Genomic DNA, 13727 nt, shown 5'->3' with positions numbered 1-13727 from the left:
GATGGTTCCGTCGCTGTTATCGTTCGTTTGACTTACAGATTCCCTTCTTACTGATACTTAAATGTAACCTTCGTCGCTAATACGGGAAAGGAACGTGATCGTGGTGTGGTGTAACGAGATAATGGAAGAAAAATAGCACTAATGTTATATTTAGCAGTAACAAAAACACCCTTCCAAAGTAATACCCCTAGAGGCATAAATATTCTAGTTTCTGTATCCCAGTATCGAAAATTGCAAAACAAGCACAAGTAACAGTAGCATTAGCAGTAGAAGTTGGGTTAGTAGTTGTATAATCTTATTTTGTTTTCATTTTCATTTACACTAAACTAATCCGTATTAATTATATTAAAATGTCCTTTCTTTCTCCTATTCGAATAAATGGCAGTCGTATAGAAGCGGCAGGTTGAAGTGAACTTTAATTATCACTTTATTCTAATTCTGTTAAATGTTTCTCTCTCTGTGTGTGTGTGTGTGTTTATCTTCTAACAAATTATTTCGATTGAAAAGTGAAAAAGCCAAACAAAACAAAACACAATTTGGGGCATTTTAACTGTTTTGGATCGAAACGAATGATTTGTCCCTTTGCTTATTATCCTGACCCGCTGTACACGTTTGTGGGTTTTTGTTGTTTGTCTTTCCTTCTGTCCTGTTTCTGTATTAATGTTCTGTCAAAAACTTTCATTTTAAATTTACTCCGGTGTTGCGGTATCGTTGTACAACACCATTTTTGGGTTGGATCCAAACCCAGGTCTCTGCTTCCTTATTTCTTTCGTCAATTCAATTGTGTTTGTGTGTGTCTACAAGTTCGTATGTCGTCTGTAACAAGCAGCTTTGCACCGCAAGCACGACTGCGCGATTAAGGAAATGGGGCACCTATCTTAAGAGGAGATCTTCTTCGCGCACTATATCTGCCCCCCCGAGGGGCAAAGACCTGGGAAGTTCTGCAACCGGGGAAGCAGCCTGCAGCACCAGCATACCGGGGAACTTTCACGCACTTCCACCATTCCATAAGATATGGTCTATAAGAGGGGAATTGAAACAAAAGAAGAAAAAAAAACAAACACTTACCACATTAGAAACTTCGGCACCGTTTTTGGTTAGTTCGTCTTTAAACGTGTCTATCATTGTCCATTTTCCTCTTCACAGTCACCACCATTAGGACCGAAAACACCGAAAAGTGTGTCCGACAAGAAGCGTTTCTTCGAGAATGCGATGGAAGATCAGCAAAAACCGACCCCGAAATCAGGTATGCTGTGTTTTTACCATGAAAGGAAAAGGAAACCCCCCCCGTTCAACAAATTTCTCATTTTGCAATGTGCAGATAAAGTCTTCTCCTTTCTATCGCAAGACGAGGTAGAAAAGCTGAGACAGGAAGAGGAGCGTAAAATAGCAACGCTCGGCAAGGATCGGATGCACCAGCGTTTCGGTGCTGCGCGCGACGATGAAGATGACGAACAGTCGGACGGTGGCGAATGTCCGACCGGTGACAAGTCGGACATTAATGATAATAACATGAGGTACGTACTGGAGTGATGCTACGCGTCTTTACACCGATCTTCCAACTTGTCCGTCTGGGAAGCTACGCCGTGTAGCGGACAAAGCGCACCCGAGTGCCCCGCGCAGCCGTTGGCGCTCCCGTTTTGCTAGGGTTCTCTTTTCCGTAGCCAATCGTACGTAACGAACGATGTGGGAAAAGTGGAGAGTGCCTTTGGGGTTTTTTTTTCTCAAGAAAAAGTAGTTCTAGTAGCCGTGTATGATTTCATCTCACCTCACTCACCTATCTCTTCTATCTAGCGTCGCACTTATCGTAAATTAGCATATGTTTAAGGGGCGGGAAACAACAAAATCAAACAACCTTCAATTAACATATAGAAAAGTAGTGTACACCCACTACTACTACTACCTGTTCGCGTCTATATCGCTTGTAGATGCCAACATCTTACTTTCGATCCTCATTCCTGGGAAGTTCCCATCTTATGTTGCTCTTCTTATCTTTTAAGCTCGAAATAACACTAGACTACTAATCTAGACAATCAAACAAACAAAAAAAAAGATAAACAACCTCGCTCCCAACACCTCTATCCTTATAAAGTTTCGGTAATCGTAATGCTGATATTATCCTAACCATTTCACCTTGTACTTCCTCCAGGAACCCGTTGGCAGAAATTGACGCTATCATAGAGCGTGATAGAGAACATAGCAAAACAAACTGAACCACAACCCCCTTACCAGCCTCCGACGCACTAACACCAAATGCTTCCAAATCCTTACCCTCCAAACCCCCGACCTTACCCCCCCCCTCCCCCCTCCCCTGTGCCTCCCTTCCTTCGTTGCTAAGAAGCAAGCAGGAGTTGTGGACATCCCCATCTTCTCCGATACAGCGATTGTAGGTGTATTGTGTGCATTAACGCTTACGTGCTCGAAATGTGCTGCAGCTAAGATCGATTATCTCTCTTCATTTCCACCCGTACATTCCCGTAATTTTTTTTATAACGAAACCAATTTCTACACACCCGTGAAACGTGTACCGGAGTGTGGGAGAAACAAAAATCCCAAAAAAGGATAAACCAATGGAACCGATGCAAACATTAAACACGCAGAGCAGTAGCAGTAAGGGAACACAGATTGGGCCTGTTAAAATGTTAAGCAATCCATTGTAATGTTGTACAATACGCTTTACTTGTCTGTTTTCTTAAGAAGGTATACTTGTCGGGGGCTTTTAGCGTTACTTTCATTGCACAATTACCTCTTAATCTGATCCGTTGTTCCAGTGCACGTTACGCGGTGCACGCCACACAAACGTGTTTTGTGTTGCAGCTATTTTTAAAACATTAGATTTAAATTTTAACCCATTTGTAATGCTACTGGAGCAGGCTGGAAAGGAGACAAACCATAAGTAGGAAGGGACAAACAAACCACGTCATACAAATGATTGTTTTGCATTATAGAAGTGTCCCCAAATGAAGTGTCCGCTTCTAAGGGACTCAGGGCATTATTTCACTTGACACGCAGAGCTGCATTAGGTTTAGTAACGTATTGTTCGCAAATATGTTATCAAATTCAACAATTCCCTTACCAAAATTAGAAAGCATTTAAAGGATTGCAAAGAAAACCGAATAATTTCACTGTTTTTTTACTTCTTCTAATTGTTAATTTATGTAAGATAGACCAATTGTTCGCATATAATACCCACCCTTCCATCCTTCCTTCTTCCCCTTATGTAAAGTACATCGACAGAAACGGGATCCAACACGTTTAGTACTGTTGCTAGTTGCTCTTCTTAATCTTAATCTACAATGGCGTATACAGCCATTCGTCCCGTATACATTTGATTGTTTTTATGTGTTTTTTTTTGTTTTGTTTTTGTAAATACACATCTTCAAAGTGATAATAATAAAACTAATTATTGTATGCTTGGAATGCGCTCTATTTACTTTCATCATGGTTTCTTCATCGTATCCTACAATCCTATTCGACCACTGCTACCTTTCTACCCGATCTAATAATATAGGGTTAGGGGTGTATAACAAAGACCATTGCCATCAGTGCATACGGTTCGGTTTGCAGACGCTCTCCTATTACGTTTGGTCACCATTTTGTTTTTCTCTTTCGGATATACTCGTGGGCTCGTAAGTTTCATCTACCTTCTTTGCGCTTTTTCCTCTATCTTTCACCTACTTTAATTTTATTTTTCACTCGAATTTAATACAATTATAAAAAAAAATAAAACTTAAACTTTTAGTAGCTTTAGTTTAAGGCCCACCACTTACACTGAAGTATTCGATTGTGTGCTAGAAATTGAAACACCTCGGTTAGAAAAAGAGAGCCCGATTAAGCGATTTCAGCCACGGATGGGAACGGAGATGAACGGTTTGTTGGATGCCATACGGGTTGGTTTATTACAATTCGAATTAGAGTGAAATATTCTACCCACTGGCATCCAATCGAGCCCACAATCCGTTTACCCATTCCACCGCCACACTCCGGTAAGGGCTTTCAATGTGCCCATGCGCGAAATCTCACTCCGCTCCGCCGTGTACGCTTGCGAACATTTTAACTGATCACTTGGTTATGAAACCTCAATCTCACCCCCTTCTTTAACAATGCCTACCACATTATTTGAATGAAACCGCTCATCGGTGTGAAACCGCATAAACAAACAAAAAATGAAATAACTGAAAAAAAAACCCCCGGATGAAATAAATCATTCGTAAACGAACAACGAATCCTGCAATCGTACGTTGCACCGCAGAGAGGAACCGACGGGACGTGACACTACCGGTGAGGAGCAGAAGATGGTTGCGTCGCTGCTGACGGCATCGTCACCACTCGCCAAAACGCCCATGAGCCGCATCCCGATACGTACGGCGAATGCGGAAAAGCGTGCCCGCGCCAGCAACTGTTTGCCACCGGAGTACGACGAGTCCAAGCTGAGTCCATCCGAGATCCGTGCCCTACGGTAAGCAAATCGTCGCCGGAAACACATGACCAATCTTGAACTTGACGTTACGCTTTGTTGTTAGGGCCCAAAAACGGGCTGCATGGCGACAGGCGCGCTTGAAATCGCTTGAAAACGATGCACTGCAGGCGCTGATTATGATACAAACGATGAGCGCCGCCGGACAGCTGGATGACTCGGTGATGAATGCGAGCAGCGCAAGCGAAGGTGTCGATGGTGGTACGGGTGCTCTGCCACAGGCGACCGAACAGCCGGTTAGCGACGGCAATGCATCGCCAACACCGCTAGCACAGTCACCGTTGCCTTTGGAATCAGTATCGTCGAATAACATCAATGATGAGGTAAGCGTTACGTGTCCTTTTTAGGTTACTTTCCTCCCCTGGAGAAACTCTTGCTAGACATCTCAATTAACTCGCTAGTGCGTAGAACACCAGAGAGAGTGTGTGTGTGTGTTTTAAAACTACTACTGAATGTGAGATTTTCCCCCAAACACCTCGTGCTCGATGTTTTAACCATATACCAAATACACATACAAACCCCTCATCCCTATCCCACTATAACCACGCCAACCGAACTCTTAGCAGCTGGGACACGAACCGAACAGCGACGATGGACACCCTGAGGAACGCAGCGGCGTAGAAGATGGCGGCGATGACCGGTTGCATCAACGTTTTCCGCGCCTTGCCGTCAAATCGCGTCCGGGCAGCGAGATCGTGGTGCGCGAAACGGAAAAGGTTGTAGAAGAGAAGGTGACGCGCCGGACGGAAGAGGCACCAGGTGGTGGCCTCCGGACGGTAGAGTACATTGAGAAGGTCATCGAAACCGAGGTTAGCATGGAGAAGCCGATACAATGATGGCACACGCACCAAAGTTTTTTAGAAACATTCGTCTGGCACACACTTTTTTATCACACTTTCCTGTTTCCGTATGCGCCACACCGAACACCCATGTAGAGCATGTTGCTGTAGTGATGATGAACGCTTATGATAGTACCTGATAAAAACTCCTGCTTTTAATGGCCGTGTCCTTACGTAAAATTACCGCACATTGATCAGCATGAAACGTATGCATTAGAGAGAGAGAGAGAGAGAGAGAGAGAGAGAGAGAGAGAGAGAGAGAGAGAGAGAGAGAGAGAGAGAAAAATGGACTAACTTAGAAAATGGCGATGGGACTTACAAAATGGCGAACTCCAGCAGTCCGATAGGTTTCTGAGGTCGAAAATCAAACAGAAAGAAAACATATCCATCATTGAGGTTTCTTCAAACAAAAAGTTCTTCTTTAGGGGCATTGGCAGACTTCGATAAAACATGTAGTATATCACCTTCAATGATCTATTGATATGTTGGGCGGAGAGCAGGGAAGAACTAACAAACCATATCCTCCTTCTTGAGACAGTTGAGATCTCTGGAAGATCTCCAGGAAAGGATATTTTCTTTTCGCCGGAAAAAGGTTCGCACCTTTGTAACAAACGAACAAAACTTCAAAAGTAGCTGCCTGAGCAGCTCAATCAGTCATTTCTTTTCTAATGCATACGTTGACAAGTGTAGACGCTGACTAACCCATTTAGTAAGGTCCTGGTCCTCCCCTTTACTGCGTGGTCCCCTTCGCAAGGCAGTAGCTGTGACCGTAAGCATCCTTTTCTGTCCTCTGCAGCTGCTCTAGAATGGCTATTTTATTTCGTTTTTCTTTCAGCAAATATCCGCACACGTGATTTGTTACTTGTTTTGTTCGCCACTTGCTCCCTCTTAGATAGTTGCACACCCTAGACTTACCTGCCCACATCCACAAAACGACGCTTCTAGCTGCTTTGTTAGAAGAAATAAACATTTTCGCTTTCTTCTGCATGTTACTTAACTACGTTACAGGTGGAAACGATGCGCGAAAAGATCATTATGTTCGAGCTGGAAGACTCCTCGTCCGGTGATAGTGAGCGTGACAGTGGAAAGATGGAGGTGAACAATGGTGTCACCGAACCGGACGACCATCATCCCCAACGATGGGAGGATGGGAACGGGACGGAGCGGCAACCGGAAGTAGAAGGGGAAGAGGAAATGGTCGTAGAACCCGAACCGATTCAGCTGCAAACGATCGTCGAGGTGATCAACCCGATGCTGTCCGGTGACGGTCAGCCGAACGATATTGCGATCGGACGCTATAGTGATGTGGTGTACGGTGAGGAAGATTCGCTGGTGGTAGCCCCGGTGACTACCGCACCCGCCGAGTACGGTCGGTATGCGTACGAGCACGGTACGTACGAATCGATCAACGACAAGATGAAGCACGTGCTGCGTGAGCTGAAGCAAAACGAGAAGGTGCGGCAAAATCTCTCCAAAAGCCTTACGGAGGACGAAATCCTTGCCCTTCAGGCGCAGGAAGCGGAAGAAGCGGAACAGCTGGCGAAGCTAGACGACGAGGAGGAGGACGTGCCGGAACGGTACGAGGAGAAAACGGGCGCCATCGGGACAGTGTTTATGGTGCGCGAGCGACTGATCAACGATTTCTACACCCACCAGAGTGAGCTGGCACAGGAGCAGCAGCAGCAGCAAAGAAAGTACCAACAGAAGCTGCTACACGACAACGTGTCGGCGTACCGTGACTGCGAGGTCATTACGAACCCGAACGCGGAACGATTTTCGCCCGCATTCGATAACCATTCCGGACCGGGGCAGCTATACCATCAGACGCTGCACTCGGAAAAGCTGAAGGCGGTGTTCGGCAGTGACGAGGATGATGACGATGACGACGAGAAGGATGGCGAGGAGGATGAAGCGGACGATCAGCGGAACGGTAATGTTGCTGTTGGTACGGGTAAAGCTGTACCGGTGCACGATAGTTCCGGTGCCAGGGGAGATGAGGAAGACGACGACGAAGGAGAGGATGACAACCTGCCGAACCGTGCCGTCGGTCAAACGACCAACGGAGCCAGCGATATCACCTCTACCACTATCACTACTAATACCGTCCCAACGGCAGCGAACCTCACAACTGCCGGTGCCAATAACAAGCGCAAGAAGCGAAAGGGCAAAAAGAAAAAGTAATGTAAGTTTACGACACGTAACGGTGGAAAAGTGGATCTGTATCTTCCAGGAGCTGAACGGGTCGACGCTCCTTCTTAGCTAAATGTAAACGATTTTAAGAAGAAAAACAAAACACACGTACGAATGTGAACGAGGAAATAAGAAGTTGGAAACAAGCTATCCCCGTGTGTGGGATATAGAGTGGCAGTGAGTTTTTTTTTAGATTTATTTTAACAATATCCTCTAGATAGCGAGAAAAATAGTGATAAGAAGCCAGATGTATATGTGTGTTTGTTATCACAAATCCAATACGCGGCAAATCCAATATGGGCGAAGGAACAGGAAGCAGTAAACAACACTTGAAAAAAAAGATGGCAGCCAGTGCAGGTGCAGCTTGAATTAAGGATATATTATTTTTGCCGATACAATGCTTATAATTATTTTCCCGATTTTTTCTTTTTTTTAATAATTCTTCATACTTTACCCCCAAGGTACCGTGGCGTCAAGGGATTTATGCTGAACACGATTAATTTATACGAAATGATGCACCGCTATTACACATACTACTTCGTCCATTCTACCGGTAGACATTTGTTTTATTATCAGTTTGCAATAATGATCATCTAACGAACCGTTTGTCCTTTCATTTTGTGTGTGTGTGTTTTTTTATCATAAAGTTTAGCATTTTCTTAGTTATTTATCGCGACGCTTGATGCATTGTTTGAAGCACACATGAATTCTGATTTCTTCGATTTACTTACTTATAGCTTGCAAAAACTCCTACAGTGCTTCATTTTGATATTGCTTTACACAAGGTTTATTATATTATAGAAAGTAGTTAAACGGAGCGCATGGAGCGGCAGGAAGATACATATATAAATGTACTAAAAGGAAGGAGGGTTAGGAGGGTTGGGGAACATGGGAAAAGGGTAGGAGAGAGGGAGAGATGAGGAGCGCGGGGGTGTAGAAGAAAGAGCAGAATAAGTGGCAGGTGAAGGAAGTTATAGTGTGAATGTGTGAGTGTGTGTGGATGTGTGTACAGGGTAAGTGAGCGTGGGAGGCTCAAGGAAGCACTAGCAATTTTTTTTATTACCGAAAACCAACGCCATTCCATTCCTTTTTGGGCGTGTATCCGTAAGTGTGCAGCATTTTTAGAGCCATCCCTGTCGCGTATTTTAATGAAAAACTTCTAAACCTTTCCGTTTCTTCTTTTACGCCCTTTTTCTGGCACTCCTTCAATATCTCTCTCTATCTTCCACTGCTCCCGATTCCGCTGTACTTTTGTCCTTCCGGCGTATGGCAATATGTAAACCAAGCGAAATAAAAAAAACTATTTAACTCAAATCATAATTGTCTTACATAAACATAACGTGCGTGTATGTTTTTAGTGTCGTCTTCTTACAGAAATACGAATGCAAAAGTAGTAAAGATGATTCACTATTAACTAACAACTAGGGAAAACTACTACTACGCATTCTACATCCTAATAAACAAATATGAAGAAAAAAAACGGCTCGGAAAAGGTGGAAGTTGTGAGAGCAGACGGCATTCCGTCCTTTGCACTAAATACTAAAAAATATGGTAAAAAGTGGTTGATCGCAGCATTGCGGGATTGATTGTGTGTGTGGGCCATTTCGCATGTCTAGTGCGACTCCTGCAGTACCTTCTTCGACGGTTTGCTTAACACCCGGATTACGCTGGCTCGATTGTTGACGCTTTTCTTACCACCGGACGACTTCTTCTCGAGCGTACCATTCTCGTTCGGTAGATTAAGCATTGGGCTGCCACTTTTGAGACGCTGGTGCTGTACAAAAGTGTGAGAAAAATGTGATATAATATAGCTTCAACACCTAGATATATTGTTCGAAACCCACGACAACACCCCTTACCTTACTGTTACTGCAGCCTTTTTCGCGCTCGTGTAGCTTGTCCTTGTAGTCGAGATCCTTCTTGTCGGTGGTGGTACCGTATGCCATCGCTAGTCCACCCTTCCCGAGACCGGACTTTTCCAGCATTTCCGACTTGTGGTCGATGTGCGATGCACCACCATCGAGATGGTACCCGTCCGGACCGGTATGATGGTGGGCATGGGGATGTGTGACACCACCGGTTTCCAGCTCGTACTCGGTCGGTCCACCCGGTTGAGACTTTTTGGCACCGGATGCACTGCCTGCTGACAGGGGTTTCGCATGGTAGTCGCCAAGTACGCCCGCCGCCGACGGTATCTGGGAGATGTCTAGGATGAGGTTTTCCTTTTCCGGCTTGGTGATGATGTAGTTGACGCAGATCACCGTCTGATCGCTCATATTCTTCGTCTGGCACACCATCGTACAGCAGGACTGGATCCAGAAGTAGCCCGCATTCTTGTTGAGGATGCGATAGAACGGTGTCAGTACCTGACCTTTCTGGATCACTAAGCAGTGGGAAGGAAGATGGCATATGTGTGTGTTTTTGTGTGGTTAAAAATGTCCAATATTTCAATCTTCCCATCAAACACTTACGCTCGCTGTGGCTCTTCTTCAGCTTGTGCGCATCCTGACCATGACAGAGGCTGTAGACGCTCTTCCCATTCAGCTCGTCCGCGGTGTAGTCCAGAAAACTGGAAATCCTACCAACAGTGAGATCGGGGGGATGTTCCTTGGTTCAAAATTTGATCGTGTCCCATTCCCCACGTAAAAACAAACACCTACCTGTTCTCGCAGTGAATGATCGTCAGGTCAAGGCTGGTTCGAAACACGAACATGTCCGACTCGAGCTTGATCTCGTGCAGTGACGGTGGTGGGAGCGCGATCCCAATCCCAACCATCCCAATCACCGTCTGCTTGTCGGTGTGTGCATCCTCCTGGCCCGCACCCTTCTTGCGTAGATGGCACAGCAGCAGTATTACCCGGTAGCCGGACGACTTGAAGTGGCAACCGCGTTTGGTCAGTGTTGACTTCATCCGGATGCAGAACGCACGATCATCACCTTCGTAGGATTCGCCCGGTAGCAGACCTTTCCCGCCCGGGGCATCCTTGCCGAGCTTCAGTACGGTTGCCTTCTCGGCTGGCGGGTCATCACCGTACCCGCCGTAGCTCGCATACTCCGCACCCTTCTTGATGCCGAGCTGTTGCTCCACTTCCGCGTGGTCATTTTTGTGCACGTAGTCGAAGATGCTGCTGCCGGTCATCTCCACCTGCGACAGCCCGAGATAGATCGAAACCGTCTCGGAGATGTAGAGGAAGCGGCCGTCAACTCCGGTAGAGATGGCGAACCCATCCAACGACTGCAGGATGTGCGTACCGAGGTGTGTTTCGAACATCTCGTTAAAGTATTGTGGTGCATTGTAGTTCTGGAAGCCGATAGGGTCCTTGCACCAAGACGGTACACCGTTCTCGCTAAATTCCTTCAGCTTCAGGTAGCTGATCGTGAGCCGTATAATGGACGCCTTGTCTAGCTGGCTGGTGATCGCTGCCGGCAACGGTAACATCTTTGCCAGTTCGTAAAATTCGTAATTCTCCTTACCGCGCCGTGAGCGTGCGGCATCCCGGGACTTTTCCTTCCGCAGCTCGATCAGACTGTTGACGAATAGATAGAGCGGTGTTTTTTTTTTTGGGGCGAACCCGTTTTAAACAAGAAAGGGTTGAGAGAAGCTGTTGTTTGTGCGTGTTTTTTCTTTCGGTTGTTTGAAATGATGGGCACGGTGTTTTATTAGTCATCACTTACCCCGGTTCAACCGTTGCGAGATTGCTCGAGACGCCCGAATTGTGGCCCTGTATCGATGAATACGTTATCGGACAAAAGTCCTGCCCGGAGACGATCCACGAATGTGGAAAGCCGGAGTTGCTCATGCTCAGGGCGTTCGACATGATTTGCGATGAACGATGAAAATTGCTATACTCGACTTGCAGGGAGGAGAAAGGGAACATAATGCTGGAAGCGATAAAATAGATATTTATACTTTCACAACCATCTAGCACCATTACATGGGGTGAGCCTGTCTAGTTTAGTGATTCCGTTTCGCGTTTTCACATCAAAGCTTCCCAACAAAAATCACCAACATCATGTCCTTGCTCGAAGGACTCGCGCTCCCGATTGAAAACCCCAAAAAAAAAGGTTCGTTAAGTTCGGTGGCCAACTGATTAAATTCGCTTTAATTTACTATCTTACCCGTACCCAGGACCGATTTAAACAATGTCCTAATTTTACGGACACACTTGCACACCGATGAACAGCACACCAGTAGAGTAAAAGTTTTCTCACTATCAAAGTCACCCGTGCACGATTTTCGATGTTAGCATTTCAAACGAAATACGTTAATGAGACTCCCCGCTCGCTGCTCGCAAACGCTGAAGCCAGCGAAACCGAAAATAAGCACACGGACTACTTACGTACACAATTCCCGATCCAGTAATGGTTGGTTTTCGACCTGCTAGAATTACACACTAAACACACTTTGCAAAACTCCTCTTTATGCTTTGTAAAAGTTCAAAAAATTCAAACACACCTTCAATTGCACATTTTACCGTGACGAGCTGCAGCGCACGACGTTGAACGAAATATTGTCGCTACTGCTAGCGACGGCATCTTAACGAAACGGTCAAAGACTGAACTACTGGACCACGGTGGGAAACCAGGCGGACATTTCGAACAAAGATTCGATTTGTTGCACTTTTATTGTTAAACCAGCCTTTTATTGTTAAACAATAGAAAAAAATGCGTGTGTTTGGAGCATAAAGCCAGTTATTAATGTGATATGTATCTTTTGATTTTAAATTGAGATTGAGATTGAGAATTGAGAACATTATCAACGATGTGAAAACGAAGAGCACAGCGTTTAAGTCTCCATACATACCCATTTATCTATTGGTGTATTCTTTCTAAACTAGTTAACAGAATTCTTAATCGTCTGAATAGATTTTTTTATTTTCCTGTATAAACGTACTGTAGAATTCTCTTTATTTTAACGTTTAACGTCTTTAACCCCGTCACTACATACTTTGCAATTGTCGCGTTTGCGACCGACTTAGTTTTTTATATATTTTTATTTAATGCATTACTTGAATGAAAAGAAACTTATTTCAACCAATTGGCATTAAAATAAAACAATTTAATTTTTTTTGCAAAATTTCCCAAAAAAATCGTAAGGGGTAAGCCTTATGAAATTTTCGAGTGGAAAATTTTTTTGAAATTTTTTTCTGATTTTTTATTCTTTTTTTAATTTAAAGCATTATTTGAGTGAAAAGAAACTTATTGCAACAAATTCGCAATAAAATATATCACATTTAAAAATTTTGCTGAACTGCAGAAAAATGAGAAAATTTTTACATTTTCTCAAACAGGGTAAGGAACTTGCTTCCTCGAATAACTTCTGGCACAGACATCTGAGGGCATGGTCGTCCAAGAAGAAAATGTAGCCATTGATGCCATCTATCGACCACAAGTTAAAGATTGGCGATCCGTTGGATACCTACCGAGTTATAGGCAAAAATTGGTGCAAAAATGAGGAAAATTTTCATTTTTTTTAATTTTTTGATTTTTTTTATTATTTTTCACTCTTTTTTTTATTTAAACCATTAAAGCATTGAAAAGGAAATCATTGCAACCCATTGGCATTAAAATAAAACAATTTAATTTTTTTTGCAAAATTTCCCAAAAAAATCGTAAGGGGTAAGCCTTATGAAATTTTCGAGTGGAAATTTTTTTCTGATTTTTGATTCTTTTTTTAATTTAAAGCATAATTTGAGTGAAAAGAAACTTATTGCAACAAATTCGCAATAAAATATATCACATTTAAAAATTTTGCTGAACTGCAGAAAAATGAGGAAAATTTTACATTTTCTCAAACAGGGTAAGGAACTTGGTTCCTCGAATAACTTCTGGCACAGACATCTGAGGGCATGGTCGTCCAAGAAGAAAATGTAGCCATTGGTGCCATCTATCGACCACAGGTTAAAGATTGGCGATCCGTTGGATACCGACCGAGTTATAGGCAAAAATTGGTGCAAAAATGAGGAAAATTTTCATTTTTTTTTAATTTTTTGATTTTTTTAATTATTTTTCACTCTTTTTTTTATTTAAAGCATTAAAGCATTGAAAAGAAACTCATTGCAACCCATTGGCATTAAAATAAAACAATTTAATTTTTTTTGCAAAATTTCCCAAAAAAATCGTAAGGGGTAAGCCTTATGAAATTTTCGAGTGGAAATTTTTTTTGAAATTTTTTTCTGATTTTTGATTCTTTTTTTAATTCAAAGCATTATTTGAGTGAA

General features: G+C 43.6%; 2 protein-coding genes across 22 annotated transcripts in view; one reads left to right on the top strand and one right to left on the bottom strand.

The window, feature by feature from the left end:
- Positions 1-8820, top strand: part of LOC125765410 (protein lap4) — a 48419-nt gene extending 39599 nt beyond the window's left edge. For 17 of the 18 annotated variants that reach the window (XM_049430549.1, XM_049430497.1, XM_049430558.1 and 14 more), the window contains 6 exons: positions 1147-1246; positions 1322-1517; positions 4253-4459; positions 4524-4800; positions 5041-5286; positions 6325-8820. In XM_049430549.1, the coding sequence (XP_049286506.1) occupies positions 1147-1246; positions 1322-1517; positions 4253-4459; positions 4524-4800; positions 5041-5286; positions 6325-7497 (2199 nt within the window). In that variant the 3' untranslated portion in view covers positions 7498-8820. The remainder of the gene's footprint in view (positions 1-1146; positions 1247-1321; positions 1518-4252; positions 4460-4523; positions 4801-5040; positions 5287-6324) is intronic. The other variant, XM_049430596.1, reaches the window with a different exon arrangement.
- Positions 8136-12993, bottom strand: LOC125765625 (protein trachealess-like). 4 transcript variants are annotated; one of them, XM_049430970.1, is made up of 6 exons: positions 11626-12993; positions 11182-11388; positions 10167-11033; positions 9978-10084; positions 9366-9889; positions 8136-9280 (listed from the first exon to the last, which is right to left on the bottom strand). In XM_049430970.1, the coding sequence occupies exons 2-6, from the start codon at positions 11382-11384 to the stop codon at positions 9119-9121; spliced, it is 1863 nt and encodes a 620-aa protein (XP_049286927.1). In that variant the 5' UTR covers positions 11385-11388; positions 11626-12993; the 3' UTR covers positions 8136-9118. The 4 variants fall into 4 exon arrangements, with proteins under 4 accessions (XP_049286927.1, XP_049286919.1, XP_049286945.1 ...); XM_049430962.1 differs by having other exon boundaries at positions 11847-12993; XM_049430988.1 differs by having other exon boundaries at positions 9978-10075; positions 11847-12993.
- Positions 12994-13727: the final 734 nt, after the last annotated feature.

The sequence above is a fragment of the Anopheles funestus genome, chromosome X, assembly GCF_943734845.2.
Source record: "Anopheles funestus chromosome X, idAnoFuneDA-416_04, whole genome shotgun sequence".
In the NCBI taxonomy this organism is placed as follows: Eukaryota; Metazoa; Arthropoda; class Insecta; order Diptera; family Culicidae; genus Anopheles; species Anopheles funestus.
This window is presented reverse-complemented; position numbering and strand designations above follow the sequence as displayed.

Bases quoted from the DNA above. Each gene is read 5' to 3' on its own strand.
- LOC125765625 (XM_049430970.1), bottom strand. From the start codon at position 11,384: ATGTTCCCTTTCTCCTCCCTGCAAGTCGAGTATAGCAATTTTCATCGT. The intron at 11,034-11,181 runs GTAAGTGATGAC...ATTCGTCAACAG, and splicing joins CTCGCAACGGTTGAACCGGG to TCTGATCGAGCTGCGGAAGG. The intron at 9,890-9,977 runs GTAAGTGTTTGA...CCCACTGCTTAG, and splicing joins GAAGAAGAGCCACAGCGAGC to TGATCCAGAAAGGTCAGGTA.